The sequence below is a fragment of the Mus musculus genome, chromosome 14, assembly GCF_000001635.26.
Source record: "Mus musculus strain C57BL/6J chromosome 14, GRCm38.p6 C57BL/6J".
Taxonomy (NCBI): Eukaryota; Metazoa; Chordata; class Mammalia; order Rodentia; family Muridae; genus Mus; species Mus musculus.
The window spans coordinates 86952806-86977870 of NC_000080.6; the positions used below are offsets into that span (position 1 = coordinate 86952806).

At 38.1% G+C, this 25065-nt stretch overlaps 1 protein-coding gene across 3 annotated transcripts in view; it reads right to left on the reverse strand.

Annotated features, from left to right (window-relative positions):
- Positions 1–25065, reverse strand: part of Diaph3 (diaphanous related formin 3) — a 485891-nt gene that overhangs the window by 297449 nt on the left and 163377 nt on the right. For all 3 annotated transcript variants that reach the window (NM_019670.2, XM_011245123.2, XM_006519312.4), the window contains 3 exons: positions 16644–16748; positions 13520–13828; positions 12637–12751 (listed from right to left, as the gene is read on the reverse strand). In NM_019670.2, the coding sequence (NP_062644.1) occupies positions 12637–12751; positions 13520–13828; positions 16644–16748 (529 nt within the window). The remainder of the gene's footprint in view (positions 1–12636; positions 12752–13519; positions 13829–16643; positions 16749–25065) is intronic.

A 25065-nucleotide genomic window follows, 5' to 3' on the forward strand; every position in this document is an offset into this window, starting at 1 on the left:
TAACTATTAGGATGTGACTATCGTAAAGACTCTGGGATAGGAAAACATGGCGCACTGAGGTGAGCTAATTTAAGCACACGATTCCTTAAGAAGCCTTTTCGTCATCCTCGTCAAGATCAGAAGTAGGGAAGATATAATGGGAGGGCTTAAAGCCACTAGCTTTCAACAGGGGAGAACTTGCCATGGAGTATGGGTGGCCTTTGGAAACTGGAAAACCCAAGGAAGCGGAAGTAACAGATAAATATGTGTGTGTTTTAGGGTAGCTACATCCCTGGAAAATAGTGAGCGATGTAATAGAAAAAAATACAATGGCCCTTTGTGAGCATAATGATAGATCCTATTTCTGCTTGCTAATTACACTCTGACCAAGCTAAGAAAAAAAAAGAAAGAAAGAAAGAAAGAAAGAAAGAAAGAAAGAAAGAAAGAAAGAAAGAAAGAAAGAAAGAAAGAAAGAAAGAAAGAAAGAAAGAAAGAAAGAAAAAGGATAAGAAGCCAACACAAGACTGTCACTGGGGACCAACAACAAGAGCACCCACCACTAGAACTCTGGTTTTAGTTGTTCTTGGCACTCAAGTTTCCTCTTTAGTTCCCTAAAAAAGGTTCGTATATATGAGCCCAGCAAACGAAATGCCAAGAACCTTCCAATCCCATGTTTGGGGCTATTAAATCATATCCTAAGATGAATACTTTCTAGTTGAAGATATTTGAAATCCTTAAAGTGGCAAGCTCATGGCCAAGTAGAAATACTGACACATATCTGCAGTAAAGCTACAAACCAACATTTCCTTGTACTATTCCTTACTTTGTTACCAATTTAAAAAAAAATCAAGTAAAGATATGAATTATAAAATATGCCAAGTACAACTGAAAGTAAGCAGCGGTTTAACAACTCTTGAGACTCATTTCTATTAGTTTACAGCACACCAGCTCAGGGAAGGGTGCAGAGCGGCGTTTTCTGCTCCTTCAGGATTGAACTGCTTTGAGCCTGCCGTCAGCACTCAGAGACTAAGAAATTAACAGTTATCACGTTTCCTGCAAACGCTGGGGAAATTTTAGCTATAAGCTCTACTTGGCACTCATGGTCGCCCATCAACTGAGAGTTTCCTCTGCTTAATGCATCCTAACTCCTTAATTACATTAAGCCACCCATACCATGCTCTGTCATCTTTGAAATTGTAAATGCCTATCAAAAATAATTATTTAAAAAATCCAATAACGTTTTATAAATGATAAACTGTAAGTTTTTTTCCATAATCACTCTGAAGCTGTTAACATTCAAAATTAAACCACAACAAGAAAAGCATCATTTGAAAAAATTTAGTTTTTACATTTCACAAACACTACAAAAATTCTCAAGCCCTATAGCCACAACTGATACATACACAGAAACGAAGGTCCAGGAAAGAAATCGTATCTTTATATTCATTCCTGATTCAACAAATTCCTCCGGAAAGAAACTTGGTAAAGCAGCGCTGTACAAGGCACAAGAACAGCGAGGGACTCACACAGAACAATCATCCGTTTGGAAAGCTAGCAAGACAGTGCTCTCTGACATGTTCATAAGTGGCTGTAGACAGCTCAGTGCATAGGGTACTTGTGTGATTTAGAAAACATCACTAGAAACGGGACTGGATAAACATAGATTAATTAGTGTGTTGCAGCTAGCACTGGCACAAGCCTGTACTGCGGCATATAAAGTTTGCAAGTCCAAAGGGCCTGTCTTTCCAGTGATGGCCGACTAGGCCATCTTTTGATACATATGCAGCTAGAGACAAGAGCTCCATGGTACTGGTTAGTTCATATTGTTCCACATATAGGGTTGCAGATCCCTTTAGCTCCTTGGCTACTTTCTCTAGCTCCTCCATTCGCGGCCGTGTGACCCATCCAATTGCTGACTGTGAGCATCCACTTCTGTGTTTGCTAGGCCCCGGCATAGTCTCACAAGAGACAGCTATATCTGGGTCCTGACAGCAAAATCTTGCTAGTGTATGCAATGGTGTCAGTGTTTGGAAGCTGATTATGGGATGGATCCCTGCATATGGCAATCACTAGATGGTCCATCCTTTTGTCACAGCTCCAAATTTTGTCTCTGTAACTCCTTCCATGGGTGTTTTGTTCCCATTTCTAGGAAGGGGCAAAGTGTCCACACTTTGGTCTTCGTTCTTCTTGAGTTTCATGCGTTTAGCAAATTGTAACTTATATCTTGGGTATCCTAAGTTTCTGGGCTAATATAATATCCACTTATCAGTGAGTACATATTGTGCGAGTTCCTTTGTGATTGGGTTACCTCACTCAGGATGATGCCCTCCAGGTCAATATATGCCCCAGTACAGGGGAACGCCATGGCAAAAAAGGGGGAGTGGGTGGGTAGGGGATTAGGAGGGTGGGTATGGGGGACTTTTGGGATAGCATTGGAAATGTAAACGAGGAAAATACCTAATATAAAAAAAAAAGAAGTTAAAAGAAGGTTAGTACCTTAAAAAAAACAACAACAACAAACAAAAAACAAAAAAAAAAAAAACAAAAAAAAAGAGTTCAAGCAGCAATCAAATAGAATATAGTGCCCAGAAGTGAGCCCCCACACAGAGAACCAACAACTTTTTAACAAAAAGGCTAAGAGCATGTCCTGGAGAAAGGACCAGGCTGTTTCTATCAACAACACTGCAAAGATTGAGGTCCCAAGAAGCTGAGAACGGAACAGCCCCATATCTTGGAAGTTATGTGAAAATCAATTCCAAAAAGATTAAAGACTTAAATAAAAAGACCTGAAATGATGAAATTGCAAAGGAAAACAGAATTGCTTCTAAACACTGGAAAGGGGAAAGGTTTTGTTTTGGTTTTGTTTTACCCAAGACCCTGAAGAATAGGAAACACAAGCAAAAAAAGAAATACATTACATGAAATTACATCAACCTCAAAGCCTCTACACAGGAAAGAAAACAATTATCTCGGAATAAGAAACAATCATCAAGGTAAACAGCCTGAAGAACAAGAGAAAACACTAGCAAATGCAGGCTCTATTGATGACAAGAAGATAATACCTAGAATACATCGGAAAACCCCAAATTCAAAGACAAACCAGATCACTCAAAGTGGGAGGCAAATATCCTTGAATAGACATTTCTTTATATAGTACATACAGATACCCTATAGTTACAAGAAATATGTTTAGCACTATTAGTAGAGAAGGACAAACCAAATATGTGCCAGTAAAACAGAAATTTATCAAGAAGACAATAGATAGCAAATTGTGAGAGACATGTGAATTACTACAGCCTAATAGAAACACTGTGGAAGGGACGCAAGCAGGAAAGAGTCAGGTGATCCTGCTCTCTCCCTAACATGAATACACCCAAAGGGTATGAACGGAGTATGCGGAAGAAGCACATGCATGCCTGTGCGCATGAACATACTAGTCACAAGAGTTAACAGATGAAACCCACCTCAGCATCTATCCATCAGCTAATGAATGGATAATGCACATCGCAAATGAACATGGCTATTTAACCATAGAAAGAACCATCTGCAGCGATGTGCACAGAACCAGAAATCACGGTAAATGAAACGATCCAGGCACAGGAAGAAAGCCTCACACAACGCCTCATTTAAGAAGAATCAAACAGGATGTTCAAAGAAGTCCAGAGCAGTGACAGCTCACACAGCTGGGAAGAGTAAGGGGCTGGGGACAGAGAGAGCTGATGGCTGAGTACCAGGTTGTAGTAGGAAGGAAGGAAGAGATCAGGGTGTCTGACGCACTTAGGCTGAAGACAGATAACAGTTCTGTCTGTATATTTCAAAAGGAACTTTGACTGCATTCTCCATGAAGAAAGACTGTCTAAAATCACTAGTAGGTTTATCTCAATTTAAAAATTATGAAATAAGGATATATGTAAAAACCCTATATATCCCATAAATATGAACAATATTGATGTCTTAAACTGCTAAACAAAAATTGTATTCTACTGGATGAAAAGAAAATATGAATCTTCAAAGGAAAGACAATTTTACTTCTTTAATGACAAAAAGAAAGTTACATTTTCGAAAAGTCAGAGATGATAAACAAAACTTTACCAGTGGAAATGAAGCCTACAGTGTCAAAAGTAAGCTCTTTTCTGAGCAACACAATGAGCTGGCCACTGAGAAAGTTGCTTTACAATATGCATGCTATCATCCTCACAATAACCGCATAAGACAGGTATTATGTCCCCCATTTGATAGAGGAAAACACCATAGCTGTAAAAGCCAGGGTTATGCACTTGGAGGGTGGACTCCAGAGCCCCTGTGTCTCCTGTCCACACCACAGCATGGTGGTTGGTATTTACAGCTCAAATACTTACAGATGTGAATAGAGGTGCCAAATGATGAAAGATGGTCTTAATAAAAAATGGCAAGTTTTAAAGCCTTTAATATAAATCGTGGGATGAGGGTGAACCGCTGTGGGGCAGTGGTAAGGTGGCAGGAGATGAGAGGAAAATTATTTTAAATCAAAGAAGAACACTTTAAATAAAACATAATAGGATTTCTTTTAATCAGAGGAGCCGCATGGCAGAGCAGAGAGTGCCGTGGTCTCACACTCAGATCTGTATTCCGTCCAGCCCCGCTTCTTTCAGATGAACTTCTCTTCAAAGCATAACTTTTGCCTATATATAAAGTGTAGATAACATGCCTTGTTTCTTTCCCAGAATTGTTTGGGAGAAGAAATAAAAGTGTCAACAAGTAAAAAAGTGAGTGTTTCAAAAACACATACATAGTATTGCATTATTGTTCTAATGAAGGGATTCCATGCTTTGTGCGGATTTTCTATGTAGTGTTTCTAATACATGCAGTAAGTTGCAAGATGCAGGAACAGAGAGGTGGGAGCCTGGCCCAGAGGGACATGCCTGTAGTGTCAGTTACTCAACAGGCTGAACCACAAAGATCTCTTGAGCCCAGAAGTTCTAAGACAACTCAAGAACAAAGCCAGATCCCATCTCAAAAAAGGGAGGCCTTCTTTAAAGATTCAAATTTGGATGCAATATTTGAGGACAAAAAAGAAAAGTATTGGTCTTTGAATCCTTAAAAAAAAAAGTCCTAACACATTTCAACAGCCAACTATCAACCCAGGCCCAAGCACTGTCCAAATCTTCCACAGATACACAATCAGGAAGACCCAAGGAAAGGGTGAAGCCTGGCCTGCCCTGCCCTGCCCTGCCGGAGACTCAGTTGGCAGGAAGGCGAGTGGAAGCCTTTCCAGAGTAGAGCTGTAAGTCAGGGGCAAGGCAGAGCCAACTACACAGGAAAGCAGCTAAGCAATGGAGGCAGGTTCGAGTCTCATCTGCAGGGCTCTAAGGACTGGTGAGGTATTGTATGGACTGTGACTCAGTAGCACGGTCCATTTAGAAGGGCTGTAGCCAGCCGTTAGCTCACACTACGGATAAATCACCACTGAAAAGTGAACCAAAGAACCAAGTGTGTCTTGTCTGAACTTTCTGTAAATGGTGCTGTAGTGATAACTTTTCATATATGTCAAAAAGACATATAGTTGAATACCATAAAAAGATCAGTTAATTTTGAGTTGGCAGAGGTAGCTTAACCAGTTATCATTAAATATTTGTACTAAGGAATATAATTTTCAATAGATGTGGGAATCCACAAGGAGAAAAACTAAACCCTTATTTTAAAAAGAAGTAATAATCACGTGTGGCAGTCACAGAAATGTACAGATTTTCCTTTAGAAAGATGTTCTAGTTAGTGGCAAAAAGTTCATAGGAAGCTCCACACAGATGGGCCCTTAGAACCCTGATTCGCTCCTGAGTGCAGCCCAAACACTTTTTAGGCATGACCACACAGGTGACTAACCATGACAGGAGTAATAAATACTGGCATTTGCAGACCTAAAACAAGCAGTCTTTGCTAGGCTAGAGTTAATGGAGAATTAATTTAATCCCCTTTGCATCCCTTTGCAAGTAGGTTTCTCTTGTGTAGTCATAGTTTACCTCCAGGCAATCCCTATCCCCTTTAAAAAGGGAAATTAGAAACAAGACCATCATCGGGCAACAACAACAAAACCCTCCTGTGATCTCTTTTGAATTGTCTCTTCACAGAAGAAAGCAAATAAAAACATATATCTGTTTATTGGGGTATTAAATAATAAATGTCCTTAAATAATCAGCTAGATTTAGGGTTAAAAATACTTGCCCTTAATTTTCAAAGACTGAGAGTTTTAAAATAGATTTTAAAGTATTTAAAATAATTCCAACATATAATAAAATTATACTGTGTAAATGCTCTTGTAGGAAGTAGAGATTCATACTGAAAGGAAAAGCTAAATTTTAAGAAGAGATCAGAGAAAACGTAAGTGTGATTTTTTTTTTCCTAGTGACTCTGAGCTAATACCTCCAGGAATAAGGTATACATAACTTTGAAATCTGATACAAATGATCATTGCACCTAGACAAGCTAGAACTGTGGTGGCAAACAGTTATAGCCTTTTTTTTTTATTTATTTTTTTAAATTTATTTATTTTAAGTAAGTACACTGTAGCTGTTTTCAGACACCCCAGAAGAGGGCATCAGATCTCATTACGGATGGTTGTGAGCCACCATGTGGTTGCTGGGATTTGAACTCAGGACCTCTGAAAGAGCAGTCAGTGCTCTTAACCTCTCAGCCATCACTCCAGCCCCAACAGTTATAGCCTTATTTCTCAATTGTGATACACAAAATATATGAGACTTGTAAAACAAAGAAAATATCTAAAGCATAAAAGTCATAGACACAAATAATTTAGACTCAAGAGAAAAGGGTTGGGCTTACATAAACCCGATCATCAAAAGCAGACTTGTACTTTAAGACTATAAAAATATATACAACATTAACTAAATGCATAAGGTCTATGCTCTTCTAGAATGAAATTTAATATCCTATTTGATCTCAAAGGCCTAACTAGGTAGTATATAATTAGCAAGACAGGCCACACATTAGCTTGTGAATATACTCGGTCACAACTCTTGTTACATGCTCCATGGTGGAGCATGGCCACTTCACTGAGATCAGGAAATGCTCCCTGATCTGAGCTAGGCAATGGAGTACGAGGATGGTGAAAGTGTGCTTGGAAGAAGAAGAATGTACATCAATTCTAAGTGGGGAACCAGAGTTATAAAATAAGATGCAGACAATGCAAAAATTAATGGGCTAAAAGGGAAACGAATGGGTAAATCAATTAGAGTGCAAATGGCTGTCTCATTTCATTAATAAACTAAATAAGAAATTAGGCAGAGAAAACATAAAACAAAACCAAAAAATTAAAAGAAAAAGGTGTGTGATAAGATGATAGCCACTAACACACAACTAACAATTGTTACCACAATTTAATACTAAGAATGACATGGAACATGAGCGAGGAGGAGCATCCCCATCACTATACAGAGGACTTCAGTCATATCCTCTGCCCTGACACCATACTTACTACAGTGAAAGACAGAAAAGAGGACAGGACAAAGGCAACATGGACACAACAGCAAGTGTGCATGCATGTGCGTATACATATACAAGCGCACACACAGCCTCCTTCCTGTTTACAGCATCTACACAATATAAAAGACATAGTCTAGTCACAATGACCTATAAAACATCTTTGACTGTACCAAATACGTTGTACATAACATGAAACCAAGGAAAAGTGTGAACTCGAGAGGTGTCTATGGTTCCAGTATTAATAAAGCCTTCACTGCAGAGTCTATTTCTATGAAGACTATTTTCATTAATTTTTTCTTTCCTTTTTATTTTATTTGCACCCTCCCTCCCTCCCTCGCTCTCTCTCTCCCTCCCTTACTCCCTCTCTCTCCTTCTCTCTCTCTCTCTCTCTGTGCATGTGCATGTTTGACAGGAGGAGAGGCTCCTAAGCACACACACCACTGGTATGGACACACCATCTGAGGACAACTTTGGGAGTCAGTTCTCGCTTTCCCACGGATACGCAGGCCATAAGGTGTGCAAAGCAAGTACTATATTAGCTGAACCATCTCATTGGTCCATATTATAAGACATTTTAGGAGTAAATTCCAAACCCTTCAGTAACCCAATAGAGGATCTACTGTAACTGATAATGATGGGATATTTCTAACAGTGACACAAGCCCTTCACTACCTCTTTCATAATTTCAGAAAGGCTTCAGATCTTCTGAGATTCAGTGATGGACATGACTGCGTAATACACCCTAGAGAAAGATTTAATTCCCAACTTACTTTTTCATAATCTTTCCAATTAGTATTTGTCAAGTGTCACTTTCTTTTTAAGTTAGGTTACATCCATTTGGGAATTACCTCTTTATTAGCATATGTTCCTAAGAACCATACTTTGCTCTTATAAATTAGACCATCCTACTTAAGGTGGGTTTTCTGGTAGTTGGGACAGTTGATGCACTTTCATGTACAGCAAGAGAATTGTGTTTTAAATAGAGAATAATATCTTTCCCAGAGCCAAGACACTGTGATGATCCACCACTTACCATTTGGTATCCAACCCCAGCATGTTGCCCACTCAACTATGACATCAGAGAGCTAAGCATGACTTGTTCTTAAGTACAAAATCCATGAACTATTTCCATATGCCTTGACCATTCAGCTAAAAAATTGTTTATAAAACAGTTATTAGCCATATCTGGAAAATATGACGCACCTGTTACAAAATATGATTATTTTAAAACGCTAACAAATGTGAAAACAGATTTTCCTAATAAATCAGTCCAAATGAATTAGACTATTCATATACTTCCAGAAAGCCCTTTCATCCTTATTAAGTTAACAGTTTGTGAATAATGAAAGTAATTAATATTAATTTTAGTTGACAAACGCAACACCAATAACCTGTTAGGATACTTTAATCCATTTCCCAACAGACTGCAAAAAATTGACAGATGCTTCCAATCTTGTAAAAGAAAGAGAGTGATTAGCATTGCTTTGATGATACCAAATGTTCAAAATATGAATCTGGTGATTAAATTTGATCTATATAAACAGTGCTTTATATAACCTTGTTAAGTATTAACAGAAGCTAAAAATTATAAACTACATCAGCTCTTCTGAAATCCAGATCAGTTTTGTTCCACTCTTCATTCATGCGTTTCAACTGAGATGTCTAAATTTACTAAGACGAACTAAGACTGTAAGAGCAACAGGAGTAATGGGAAAGGGGCTTCGGATTCAGTTCACTTTCCCCAATGTCCAACACAAAGATGAACATGCAAAATACCGCAGCATTTGCTGGCTTGAAGAATAGCTGTCCAATAGAGAGAGGCAGTTGAACAGATAAAGAGGAGGAAGAAGAAAAAGAAGAAAAGGAAAATGCTTGGAAATATATAGACTTAGGGACCATGTATACTTTCAACGGTATGATTAAAGCATTTTCTTAGTAGAACAATGATATGAATGGGAAAAGAAAGATTTAACTTTACTCCGACTCCGGAGGCAGAGGCAGGCGGACAGCCAGGGCTATACAGAGAAACCCTGTCTCAAAAAACCAAAAAAGAAGAACAAGATGATATCTAACTGAAAATACATAGGAACAATACACACATATATCATATGTATATATGCATAAGCATACACATATATAAAATATGTAAACATGTCTAACAGGAGTTAAAAGATGAAGTTCATATCCCATATGTTTAGCAAGAACATGACTATGATGACTATGACTATGGTCAGGTGAGGAAAGATGGCTCTGTGTAAAGTAAAAAGTACGTTATGATCACTAGAGCAGTGATTATGCAGTAAAGGTAAGCCGGGATAACATAAACCTACCCAGCAGGGTGTGCTCGACCTTGACTTTATCCCAGAAATCTGGAGCCAGAGGCTGGAGAAATTTTTTTTTTTTTTTTAGATAGTGATTGTATACAAAAAAATTTTAATGAGGTTTCTCAAGCCTGATTAATGACAGTCTATGGTCCTCTTGGGAAACTATTATTACCCACATGGCATAATTTCATATATCTCACATATGTACTACATAGAACTTCACACAAAATAAATAAATAAAACATACATGATAATATAACATTATAATAAATTGTATATGTAAAAAATTTTATATATAATAAGATAAAAAGAAATATTTACTTGAGGGACTATCAGACAACCTTCTTTTCTTTGTTTTTTAATTTATTTATCTTTACTCTTTAATCCTTTCTTAAGGTCCAGACTTCACTTCATCCCACTCTTTGAGTTGAAGAACATCTGGTTCACACAGTGACTTCTAAGCCAGACAGGCTACACAGTGAGGGTCTTCCTATACATACATACATACATACACACACACACACACACACACACACACACACATACATATCATATATGTAATATATATATATGGTAAGAAAAAGAAAGACTGGACAGAAAGGACAGGAATAAGCAAAGGGGGAAGAGAGGAAGGAGGTAAAGAAAAGCATCCAGCCCTGGAAACCCAGTAGCTCAATGGGGATCACAGGCTCCTCCGCACTTCGCAGGATGTTGAGAACTACAAATCCCAACAACCAGAACAAAAGAAACCAAAGCCTAAGTCTGTTGTAAATATCAGGGCATAAATACTGATCAAAATAAAATAAAATAAAAAATTCAAGGTTCTATGCATTTCCCAAGCCTAGAAAACATGCAGGATTATTATGTCCACAGTACGAAGCTCAAGACTAATTTTCTGTCCTTATTAACTGAGAGGTATCCACACTATTCACTGCAAAGATTCAACACAATAAAACGTAGACACACAGGCATAAACATCACACGTTTCACTAATTGAAGACTCTACTTAAAATGCAAACTAATGGTTAAAATCATACATGCCTACCCCACACAACCAGGAATCTCAGGAAATGTATTAGGATTGTGACCTAGACTAAAGGATGCTAAGGAGCAAGACTTGATTCTGAGTTCAGAAATGATAGATAACCACCTCTAGGATCACTGTACACAGGCGAATGTGAGCATTTGCACATGATATGTCAGCAGATAGGTCAAAAGCAGATAACCACCTGTCCATGCCACAACTGCATGCACACGTGAGTTCTGGAACATCCTTTTCCCTTTCATTTGCATCACTCCCAATAAATGTCTATACTTTCTCTCTAAAAGCAACACACACAATGGCTGCACATTTTCATAAAAATGCTCATGGACTAGGAATGTCGGGAAAGTGCCCATGACTTATCATGTAATGCTCTCAAGGAATCATCTGCCCAGATCAACATCACAGAACAGTCATTTCCCAGACAGTGGCTGACAGTTCATTATGAAATGTTGATATATCTCAGGATCACAAGGTCTTTTTATTCAGTTTAACAAGTATCATTCACAGTCACAGGATTAAATACATAAACATGACCCAAGCTGCAGGTGAGCTGAAGCAACACATGTCATAGACGCTGTCAGCTGTACTTGAGTGAGGGATGTTAGAGCTAAGAGCTAACGTAAGGCAAAGGCAGACAGGAGTAAGTCTACTCAGAGAAGCATCCTTAGTTCGCACCTTACTCTTTCAACCAGTATTCGATTGAACAAACAGATTTTCCTCCTTGTAACCATGAATCTCAAGGCTAAAGTTAGATGACTTAAGAATTTTTAAAGGTTCAATTATTTCATTTAAGGCTAACACTACAGCTAAATTAAAGACATGCTAACAAGTTTCCCTTTTGAGCCTCATTAATTAAGAAAGTAATCAGAGGAAGATGGGAAAAGGACGGGTAGCTCAGTGGCAGCTCCACCTAGAGAGCTCTGAGGTACCACCATTTGTTCCTACTAGCAAGACGAAGGGAAAACTAATCAATTCCAGATTGTGAAATCTGAAAGTCTGAAGGGTTTTACATGTAAATACAGAATTTAACTACACACATTTCCCTTGATTGCCTGAAGACTGAACTAATCTTATTCAAAGGAAATCTTGATTCACCATAATCAAAAGGTAAAATTAAGACCTGCTTACTTCACAAGTTTTCCTTTGGTGAGCTTGTCAAAAATTCCTCGCTGTCTTTAAAGGCCACAATAAAGAATTTTCAATATTTTATTCAAGACACATCCTGCACAGAAATACCTACTAATTCTACAATTACCTGTCAGACAAAGTTTATAATTTACAATTATTTCTTAAAGAGTTTCTAATTTACAATTATATTTTGGGAAGCATTTCAATAGATAAAAATGAATTTTTAAGGTTTAGCCAATATTTGTAAATAGGTATGATGATCAATTTGAATCCTACATATGAAGCATATCTAGCACTGTGTTTAGTAAACAGCATGTATTTAAAAGTCGATTCCTCTCTAGACGAACCAAGGCAAAACGAGATTTCACTTCACATTGTCTCTGGAAATGCACAGCTTTGAGGACAAAGCCTATGATGTTACATAGAAAACTAAGTATCAAAGAGCATATTCGGAGTTTTTAATTTAAATTTGCTCATGTTATCACCTGTGTGAGAAAAATTGCTTTGAAACATTTCATTAGATCATTTATGTATATATTAGTAATAGAAATGTAGTAATAGAAATATAGTAATAAAAATTAGTAATAGAAATAAGAGATTATTGGTGTATTTTACACATTGGTAACTATAAAGAATCAACATTAAAATTTTTCAGAATAAAGATAATAACCAAACTATTAAACTTACCTTTTTCTTGGCAACAAAAAGTGTTCTCAAGTTTACAAAGCAAATCCCTATTTTCATACTTATTTTCATTTACTTTGATCCAGAAGCAGTTCTCAGACATTTCATTTGGTCCGATCTGCAATCAGAGAAGAGGAAGTCATCAACGCTGGACGCTTCACCCGTCCTGGCCCAATCATGGCACACAGACAGGCAACCCAGGGATCCAGCAAATGGTCATGAAGTCACCTCCCTTAGATATGTCCCCAAAGCCTGCTCAGCGACAGACAGATCTTGTAGAATATTAATGGCTTATGAGGAGAAGAAAACAGTTTCCATGATCAAATGACAGTAGATTTGAAGCTACATGGATTGAAGATTTATTTGTTTCTTCATAGCTATGATCTCAGTTATTAATAATGTTCACTTGTACTATGCATCCTGAAGGGAGTTAACATCACACACAATCTCCCATATTTACATGATCAGGAGACCATCCTTCAGCGGTATTCAGAATATCTATAACCCATGTGCAAGCTAATAGCTCCCAACAGGAAAAAGGAACTGTAAATGCTAACATTTTGAATTTTTGAGAAACACTTCATATATATACAGTTAAAGGCAATAAAGGTAAGTTATCAGTTTATTAACAAATCAAATTCCCATGAAATTGACAACTCATACCAAACTTACAAATCAGAAATTATTAGACTATAGCAAAATACTTGACTTCAACACTTCCAAAAAAATTAATGACATGTACATAAAATATATGCACACATATGATGTATATGCCATATCATGTATTGTCATTATGAGGAGTTCCCATTGGAAACTACGTATTAATATATCTAAATTGAAGGTTAATCCAGGAAGAAGTATGCCTGATCCCACTAGGAAGCCTTACCTTTAACCAATTCAATCTTCTCATGCTGATTTCAGGCTTAAATTCTTTCTTTGGTTTCAAACCAAATGGCAGGTTTAATGGAATAGAGCTTTGCCCACCCAGGAATCCCAGAGGAGGTGGTGGTGGTACAGGGCCACCAAATGGCATTGGCATTCCTGGGAGTGGTGGGGGTGGTGGAGGAGGGGGCGGTGGGGGAGGCGGCACTCCTCCACTGAGTGCTGGTGGGGCAGGAGGAAGGGCTGAAGGGCCAGCTTCACCTTCTACTGAAGGTTGCAAAGGAATTTTTGTACCAGGTGGCAAGGCACCAAACTAGAGAAGGGAAAAAGAAATAGAAAAATAATAAGAATCTGTGCACAAATAGTAAAAGTACTTTGTTTTAAAAAATAAGTTATTAAATTTAAAATGCCAGTATTTTGCATTTACTTATAAAATTCTAAAAACATCTCTTCCAATTTGACCATATAACCATAACTGTCATTCTTAAGAAAATGTAATTTCCCCTTTGTGAAGCAGTTAAATGCTAGGAATGGGTCAATGAGGCTAGAAGACTAAAGTGTCAGCAGGCTCCCAGTACCACTAGAAGCTTTATGAGGAAGTAAGTCCACAGGGGTATGCAGAGAGAATATAGCAGGGGGACAATCTCTGTACAGACGGTGTTATATACTTCACACACACAAATATAAAACATTATCATACTGTCACATCTTCTCAGAATACAAAAAGGTTAGTAATATCTATGGTTGCTATAAATAATAAAATTTCACATATGAGAAGACAAATATATATATATATATGTATATATATATATATATGTTATTACCAACATTAGAACCTTTGCTCCAGTCTTCTCCATAGTATTCAAATACATTTCAGTTGGAGGGAAGGGAATCTAAAACTCATAGTAGAGCCATCATTGACTGTCTCCTGAACACCATTAGGAGATGTACTTTTAATTCAATGTATAGTCCAAGCGCAAATACACACATAGAATATACTAATATCACTTTTCAAATATCACGTTGCACCACTCGCCCAGAACATTTGTGACCCTGTCTTCTGCCTGCTCCTTCAGTCTGAACTAATAGGTCCTTCCTCAGATAACTTGGCCTGCCCACTCTGCCATGTCCTAGTACAGCCTTGTCCTTCTCACAATCAACCAGCAAAGCTGTAGTGCAATGATGGAAAGGACCAAAGTGAAGCTGAGCTCGCTGATGACAAATAAGCTTTATGAGGGATGTGACTATGTTTTCTTTATCATTCAAAGGCTGTGACAGGTACACACTGTGAAGAAATGAAATAGGTTAATGAATAAAAAACAAAAATAAAAGTGCAAGCAAAAGCCACAGTCATGAGGTAAAGGAATATCAAGTTTCGTGGGGAATGGTGCTTTTAGTAGGCAAATGTCACAAATAAACAAAATAAAGTGAGGACCTGCAAAGCATCCACAATGTCTACACCTCCTTGTGAGGATACATAGAGTGAAGTAAAGGGATTGTACTTATGCAGCAGAGCTCAGGACCTAATCTTTATAACAAGACAATTTCTCAAAATTACTAGCTGATGTTACTTTTATACTATGTATATATAAATATATCCATATATCTCAGCATACACATAAAACACATATGTAACATAGGGTACGCGGTGTTGGGAAGAAAGAAAGGAAAATAAAAACAAATGTCCTAAGTTGTTAAGGAATGACTGTGCATGGCAATCTTCTATTAGTAAGTTTCTACTGCAAAACTCATGAACAGAGAGTGTCACTGTGTAAGATTTAAAACAAGAGAGGGAACTCCTTTATTTTATTTCAGTCTTACAGCATAAATTTTTCTATGTATTAATATTAATATTAATATCAATATATATTTAATTCTGAATTTTCAAGAAGTAATTATTCAAATGGAAATTTTTTAAATAAATTCTGAAATTTATATTAGCAGGAAACAGAAAAAAGTTACAAATATTTCAGCTATTCCTTTATGTCAATAATCTATAAAACAGACAACACACACAAACACATACACACACACACACACACACACACACACACACACACACACACACACACACAAAACCTGTTTCATTTAATATAAAAAGAACCTTATCTTAGCCAGAACCTTGCTGAACATGGTACTTAGTACAAGAGAATAAAGAAGACAATGAGAACAGTATCATTTTCTTTTTAGTGACATACTCTGTAGCACAGGCTGGCCTCAAACTCTCATCAGTTCTGCTGCCTCAGACTCTGAAAGCCTAAGATTATAGGCATAAGGCACTGTGTCTTGCTAATAGCTTTCTTGATTACAAAAGGTTTTAGTTTTGAGCAACAGATAGGATCTTACAGAGTATTTTCCAGAAGTGTTAGTCACAAAGTTAGCATTGTATATGCAACAGAGAACAAAAAGGCCAGGAGTGCTAGAAACAATGTACCTGAGCCTAACTCCATCTAGCCAGGAATTAGCAGGAGAGAGAGATGTGAGAGGATGCCTGTTGCTGAGGATCGCATGGAGATCTGTAGGTAGGGATGAGGCTGGGAATGTCTGTGTAATGAATGCAGATGATGTACTTGCTGTCTCATGTCTTGTGTGTACAGTGTACAAGGGAGCTATCTGCTCATAATCCAGATTTTCTCCTTTTTGTCAGGTTTAAATCTATTTACTTTTGGAAATTGAAAAATTATCAGAAAATGTTCTCATTCAGCTAGGGGTTATCTTTCATGGCAAGGAAACCCATAGGCTGAAGGCTTGAAAATATAAATAGCATGAGCAATAATTTCCTGCGGTAGGATAAAGATCGGTGATGGATGACAAATGCAAGAGGAAAGACTTTCTTAACCTTTCCGCTTAATTACTTAGGAAACGTGTGACGGCAGAGGCACAACCCCAGTGAAGCAAAAGGAAGCCGCTTAATTAGGAAAAGCCGGGATATTCATAAAAACACAAGGAGGAAAACTGTGACAAACAGTATCTTTATACACTATGAACAGCAGCCTAGAGACACACATGGATAATACTGGAACTATAAGGAAAAGTAAAGCGCATCCATTTTGAGACTGTGAAGATCTAAGATGACCTTTGTTCCCCCGGTACGAATTCAAAACCAAATTCACACGATGGTATTTTACCTGGGATTTAAAAGCTTGTAACTCTGCTTGAAGCTCATTAATCTTTGCCTCTCTTTTCTGCAATTGAGCCTGGGTTTCTTGGTGGTCAGTACACTCTTTTTCAAACTGAAAAGGAATAAAAGAGAGGGAAAGATGGAAATAAAAAGCATTATTCTTCATATAAAAATATGGCTCTAATGATCTGTCAATAAAACACCTCTGAATCGGTTTCATAAAAGGAGTGGCATATTCCTGACAAGTCGCCCACAAGCCTTTCTCTAAGTCTCTCCAGGTCCCTGAAAAATCATTTATTCAGAAGGGAAGAGACAAAACCTGAAGTGGAAGACCATGACCTTCTATTCCCAACAGAGCAAACAGGCCCATAGTTATCTACAACCCTGGCATTTTTCTTAAAAGTCCGTAAATATCATGGCGATTGTGAATAAAGCAACTGAAAGAAAAGCATTGTACTGCCTTCGCTTCCACCCTCCACCTGCAGAACCTGACACTTGAAATCTATCTGAAGTTCATCAGTATGATTTAAAAGTGTTCCCTTTTAATAGTTGTAGTGGTTCGGAACTTCAATCCATAAACACATTAACTGTTCAGTTTGTTTTTCTTACAGCTTATCTCCTGCTATCTTACAGAGATTAATGATAAATTAGTTTTTCAAAGTCCCTGATGCAATACCTTCTGGGAGAAAGGCAAATAATAAAATCTGGTGTTCCAATGAGTTTTCTAATTTATATAGCCACTCATCACAGGTTCCTATCTTGCATTCAAATAGTTTCACTTTGCCATCAACAAGATTCAAAACCTATCCTGAGGGAACTGAATTTAAATAGAGCATTGTCTTATAATCAAGAACAAGTATGTGGCACTTTTTCAAAGAAACATACACACACACACACACACACACACACACACACACACAGATGCAAGTTCTTTGTGCCTCCAGCCACAACAGGGACCGCAGTGTGGTATGGACCTCTGTCTTAGTTAGGGCTACTGATGCTCCGAGAAAACACCATGACCAAACAAGCAGCTGCGGAAGGAAGGCTTCATTCAGCTCACACCTGCTCAGCACAGTGCACCACTGAAGGGCGTGAGGACAGGAACTCAGGGCAGGATCCTGGAGGCAGGAGCTGATGCAGAGGCCATAGAGGGCGGCTGCTTACTGCCTTGCTGCTCAGAGTTTGCTCCTTCTCCTTTCCTCTGGAAACCAGGACTACATGCCCAGGAATGGCACCACTCACCGTGGGCTTGACCCTCTCCCATTGATCACTAATTTTAAAAATGCCTTACAATGGGATTTCATGGAGGCATTTCCTCAACTGAGGCTTCTTCTCTGATGACTCTTGAAGAGGAATTTTAACCCAGCAACATGGCTGTTCTGCCAAGGGATAATATACGAAGACCTAAGTCTGTATGATCCTGCTGGAATGCAAACCCACTACACATCTTTAAGACCTCTGGCTAGAATACAAACATGCCCTTAGTACAACCTTTCATCCCAAACAATGAAGGTACAGTTAATTTGTAAAAGGATGTAACCATGTTTCAAATGGCATCTAATTGAAGGGCAGAAAAAGTGTCAAAGCAGAGAAAGGTTTGACAGAATGAATTGATGGGATACACCCAACTCTCATGAGAATAGTCAGGAAAGAGATGACATACAAGTGGGTCGTAGCTCAGAGAAAGAGAAGGGAGGCAGTTTTACCATGATGGGTTTATAGAGACAGGTTGCAGGTGAAGACAGAATGAGCCAGAGAATGAGAAGGAGCCATGAGATTAGAAGAGATTTCCAGAATTAGTTTGAGACCAAGCAGAGCAATTCAGGCAGAAGCTGAGACAAACAAGTGATTGAATCTCTCAACTTGGAAAGAACTTTGGGCCTGAATAGCTGAGCTAAACAAGCCAGCCAGAGTTCAAAAAGAACTAGAAAGGGTGAGTTTATTCAGCAGTAAGCCTCCGAGATGACAATTTCATCTGATGAGTAAAAATTACCTTTACATACTCTACCTTGGGTCAAGTTGATACACAAAGTCAGCCAATATAGCCACTAAGTTTACCAAAGGCTGTTACCTCTACTTTGTTTATAGGGGAGTTCTTATTTTCCCCTTATCATGGAAAGGCAGTAAAGGCTGTATTAAGTGGAAGACCTGATATTAAAAAAGAAAAAAAAAGCAGTTTCTGTTTTCACAACCTGAGTTATTCAGGTGAAATCATAACAAATTCTCGTAACAAATTCTTTTATAATGCTTATCAATTTCTTAATAAAAGTTTAGAGCATTTTAGGTTCCCAGGAACATGCAAAAATGATACATAGCTCCATACCCCCGCATCTGCATGGTATCCCAGTTCTTTAGTCTTTGAAGTATAAAAGCATCTTTAAGTTTCATAATCTAAATTCCTTGAGTTAGAAAAGCTACTTTCCTTTCTATCTTCCAAATGTGAAAAATAAATTGCAGACTACAAATCCTCATTTCATACCCAGTATCAATGTAATGGTAACAGAGGAGGGGAGGGAGGGAGAGAGAGAGAGAGGGAGAGAGAGGGAGAGAGGGAGAGAGAGAGGGAGGGAGGGAGAGAGGGAGGAAGGAGGGAGGGAGGGAGGGAGGGAGGAGGGAGGGAGGGAGGGAGGGAGGGAGGGAGGGAGGGAGGGAGGGAGGGAGGGAGGGAGGGAGGGAGGGAGGGAGGGGGACAACAGCAGGCCAATGAGTAATGGAACTTGCTCCCAGACCAGAGTTTGGTGACTGGGACTAAATGCTAGAGAGAACTGATGCCCACCAGCTGTGCTCTGAATTACATGTGTGAGCCATAGCACACATGCACATGAATAAAGAAATGGATGAAATTTTTTAAATGGCTTAAAACAGGTAAATAAGAAAAGTATATTCTGTAGAAAAAAAATCAATTTTTAAAATAATGAAAAAATAAAATTGTTCAAATTCTACCAAATTGTTCACTTCTCCCAAAACACACCAGCATGATCACCAGTACTGTGAAGACTCAACCAAACACGTCCTCTATTAGAAAATTAACTGAAAAGATACTAACACGCAGCTCAGTGAAGTAACAAATTCACAAATTAAATCACAGTTAGGCTTATAGGTTCACCTGCTTCCCTTTGAATTTGCTTTTGCAGATATTAACTATAAAAAGCATGGGGCAACATTGGCACGTTCTCAGGATGCATAGCAAGTACTTTAATTACTCTGTACATCCTCCCAGCCCACCCACAGTATCCCTCTTCCTCTAGCAAGGGCATTCTTCTATCCTCTATTTAACTCCTTCTTGGTTCCACACAAGAGAAAATTCACAATACACTCTTTTGACTTCTTGACTTATTTTCCAAATCAAGTGTTTGGAAATTCCTAAGCCACTGTTACAGCCTCTCTGGACTCCTGCCCTTCACCTATTCCTGAATAGCCCTCTAATATCTGAGATTTCACTTCTAAACTAGATTTTCCAACATTCTTTTTATCTCATACTCAACTTCTCTAGCCAACTGAACATCATACACTTTGTTACCCATAATATGACAAAATTCCTATACTACAAAAACCCATGAGCTGCCAAACTCCACATCAAATGACTGTCTCAGCCTCATGTTCACCATTCCACAGCTGTTAGTCTTAAAGTCATGATCAATGTCATAGCTTTAAAATGTAAATATAAACAACTAAACACTAAGTTAATAATTCAGAATATCCTTAATATCATAAGCATTAATACCAATTACAAGCAAATAGTGCTAATGGAAGTGAACATTCTTGTACAGAGTAATGAAAATGATCAAATAAGTGAAGAAACGATATACAGAATATGAGAGAATCTTTACATGTCCAGCAAGAGTATAATATCGAGAATCTATCAGCAAGTTCAGAAGTTAAAGACCAATCTCAAATTTTCTAATCAACAAATGGATGAAAGCAGTGAACAAAGAAATACAAAGAAGAAATACAAAGCTCAAATCAATATTTTAAAACATATTTAATATGCTTAGTCAGCCAGCACGCGCGTGCACACACACACACACACACACACACACACACACACTCCAGAAGAATCAAAAATCCTTGTGGAAGAGGAGACAAAAAAATTAAAGAACCAGAAGTAAAACATTTCACTGAAGTGAAATGGTATTTTCCAGATACAAGGTAACTGCTCAAATAAACTCCTAGTGGTTGTGGGAAGCATGTGAAAGACTTAGACAGCCAAACCAAATCCCAGAATGGGTAAAGTCGGTGAGCCCTAGTCTCCCTGCTTAGCTGAGAAGCTGCTGACAATTGAGAATAAGGGAGTGAGAGTCAGTTTTCCTTCAGGGCAAAACACCTGGTAGGTCAACCATGATCCAGGAGAAGGCCCCAGAGAGAATTTGGTCAACATAGTCCGGACTCCATGCACTTGAAACAAGCAAGGAAGGAAGAAAGGACAGTGAGTGGATAGTAATGTGGAAAAAGAAGGGAGACAGGAGGTATGATTAAAATGCAGTGCATGAAGTTCATAACCAATCTTCAGCCTTACCAAGCATATTTTTTGCATATTGTGCTGGTTTATTTTTGTCGACTTGACACAAACTAGAGTCTCCATGGAAGATAGAACTGAGAATTGCTTCTATCAAATGGGCCTGTGGGCATACCTATGGACATTCCTTCACTGGTCATCAGTCTACCTATTTTCCATTACAGAGTAAGTATGTCACAGTATGCCTACAGTATGGCCCTAAAAAGTGTTAGGATGTGTGTGTGTGTGTGTGTGTGTGTGGAGAGAGAGAGAGAGAGAGAGAGAGAGAGAGAGAGAGAGAGAGAGAGAGAGAGAGAGAGAAAGAGAGAGAGAGAGAGAAAGAGAGAGAAAGAGAGAGAAAGAGAGAGAAAGAACAAGAACATGGTCAGACTTTCTGGTAAGCAACATAGAACTGTTATTTAAAAGCAAACTAACCACCCTGGATGCATAAAGCCTGCCATCAATAAAGGCAGGAGAAGACCAAAAGAAACACAATGAGTCACTGAGAAAAGAGATCTTGAGGAGGTAGTAGAAAAGTATTGGTAAAATTTCAAGAGTAGGCCATTAAATGGTATACAATCTGCTGAGAGTTCTGAAAGAAAGCATACTAGGAAAGTTAATATGCCGAATTGGCACTTTAAAATACCCAACTGGCAGCTATGTGGATTATTGAATGAAAAAGAAATACTAAGCACAGAAATTAGCTTTGAGTCTACTGCAGTTGTCAAAGCAAGGATACCGTAGAAAGGATGCCAGAAAACAATAGGATATAGATTCAAAAGACCGTGTAACTGAGCATAAAAAATTTCAACCAAGGAATGGTAGTCCACACCTTTAATTGCAACATTCGGGAGGCAGAGGCAGGCAGAACTCTAATTTGAGCGCATCATAGTTGAAAGAGCAATTTGCAGGGCAACCAGAACTGCACAAAGAAACCAGATCTCAAAGAAATGAACAAACAAAGAAACAAATATTTTAAAAAGAAACGAAATTAAAAGGAGAAATTAGGAAGCACTGTATATTTAAGATAAATACAGGTATTTTGTTATTATTGTTAGGTGATATTATCTCAAGAAACTTAAAAATAGCAAACAGAGGAAATGTATTATTAGAGAGAAAACTGCTTTAATTAACAAAATTATTGGACACAGTCTACTTATGAAAGAAAAGGTATATTGCTCACAGCTTCAGAGGCTCAAATTGCAAATGACACAGAACAAGAACAAGGATAAAGTGCGACTCTTGGTGCCATCACTTCATGGCCATGGCATGAGAGCACTGTGTGATGCAAGCACACAATTGGATGGAGAAGCAGCAGCATAGGAGAGGAGAGGAACGGGCCTTCATCCTTTATCAAGGGCCCTCTGCTCTAAGGAGAACTACAGGGATGAAAGAGTTAAGTAAGCCTATAGTGCTGACTTAATTAAATGCCCTCCCAGTATGCTTCACTGCTGCCTGGTTTCTGCTGAGGACCAAACCTTTTACACCTGAGTCTTTGAAGAAGTGCAGTTATAGCACAACCGAACTACATGCTAAGCTTGAGATACCGGGTAGACATTCAAAAGACATTCATAAATGGACCTGCTCCTTGGATACTCAACTTCGATACTGTACATTGATTCCTCAGGGCTAACAGACATCATTAGCTTCATTTAATTCTTTCCTGCTTACCCAAGGCTAAGTGAGAACTCTTCTGCAGGCTGATACACCAAATAAGCAGGAATTATCATACGTCCATATGAATATACTAACGTGATGTTACCCACCTTAACAGCACTCAACTTGTAAGCTCACAAAAGTGAAAACCCTTTCTAACTTACTTTTCACTTCCTTAAATGTATAATTAAATTTAGCAAATATTTATTAAGTGATGAGCCTACGCTTTTTAAGCTCTCACCTTTAATACTCTCATGTCTAGCCCTCCTTCTCCCCCCTCCCCCTTCTCCGCGTGGCCATGGGTGGCCTCTCTCCCTCTTTCTACCTTCTCTCTTTATCTCTGCCTTTCTACAATAAAGCTCTCAAACCATAAAAAAAGGAAAAAAGTGATGAGCCTACTCCTGCCAAACCCAAACACTGAATACTGTATCAATACAATTGATGAATTTCTCAGCATCCAAACTCCTTTCTCGGTTTTACAATGAAATCAAATTTCACTACCAGAAAAAATATAACTGAAACTGAACAAACCGAACAAGCAAACTTATCAGAATGACAAAAGGAAGGCTTTCTGATAATACAAATCTTGGGACATAAAATACAGAAAGGATTTACTTAGGGGCAGTAGAAAAAAAAATCAAGTAGATTATAACGAGTATATTCTGAAAAACTTATTAAATTGAGTTGATGATACAAAAAACAACATTTTTTTTTCCTAAGAGAAAAATGTCCATTTCCTTACTTACAAAAGAGCCAGGTAAATCTCCAATCAAATCACTGTAGCCTTGGAGATAAACCAGTGTCTCTTATTAAACTATACCTTAGGAAAACTGATATCAAAGTGGTCTTTCTCCCTACCCCTCCACCCAAAAAAGAAAAAAAATTTGCTGGGGCAATATTATACTAACAAAATTACACTAAAAACTGTCAAGAAACACAGTTAAGGTTGAGTTTCTGCTTAATTTCATTGCCTGGGGTAAATGTATTAGTGGCTCTGTACTAGAAGGTTGATAATTCAATACACTCTATATACTTTCTGGCATCTCTGCTCTTCATTTTTCAAATTTATGCACCTAAATAAAAAATGTCCCTAGAAACTATGATAGCTTAATGCCTAAAGCAAAGTATTTACATGTGTCCTTACAAAGCGATCAGAGCAAAGTTTCTGCTGATATATACAAGATGGTATGGCACTAGAAATCTTTTATGGAGCAAGAGAGTTTTTTGAATGCATGTAACGCATACAACTTCTGGCTTTAAAAAGGCAGCTAACCTTGAACAAGGTCTTTTATTTACATGTAAAGCTTGCTATTTAAAAAAAAATCTATCGAGTACTTCATATTCAACTCTACTGATATTCCCTACACATCAACAAAACCTAAGTGCAGTCAGTCTCTATTATTCCTGATGTATCTGCTGCTAATACTGGAAAATCAGTACTACATGCATGAAAAGTGCAGGTACAAACTAAGAGTAGAATACAATGTTGGCTGAGAGAATGCTCACACTGTATCTAACAGCTACTAACCATTTAATGGCCATTTGGATGTTTAAATAATCTAACCATTTTTCCTGCACCAAACCAAACATCATATTCATTGTTGTAACCCTAGTGAGCTGGTTGTGTTTGGTCAACTTGACATCAACAACAGTCCTCAAGAAACAGATAGCCTCAACTGGGAAATAGCCTCCATGAGCTTGCCCTATGGGCATGTCTGTGTGTTGTTTTGGAAATTGATGGCTGATGTAGGGGGGCCCAGCTCACTGTGGCAGTACTGTCCCTGTTCAGGTGATTCTAGGTTTTATAGGATAGCAGGCTGAGTTACCACTGAGAAATAAGGCAGTGTCCTTCCATGGTCTCTGCTGCAGTCCTACATTGCTGTCCTGGATAACTTCCCTCAATGAGGAATTTTAGCATATAAGCCAAATGAGCCCTTATGTATTGGTTTTGGTCAGTATTTTATCTCAGCAACAGAAATCTAACTAGGACATGTAGCAAGCAGCCAATGGTCTGGAAGGGTTTGGTTGATTCCAATCCTTAGGGCATAAAAAACTTCACAGACATAAAATTCATCAAACCTGAATAAAGTTCGATTTGCAACTAATGTGTAATCATCAAGTTTACAGGAAAGTACAAATCTCTTCAGGCACTCTTAGGTCCTACTCCATTAACAATGTTTACTTCATAAGGCAGTGCCTAACAAAAGGCTCATAAGGAAATAGCTATATGGTTTGATTATATGGCAATATAGTTATTTCTTCATCAACGTGAGAAGCT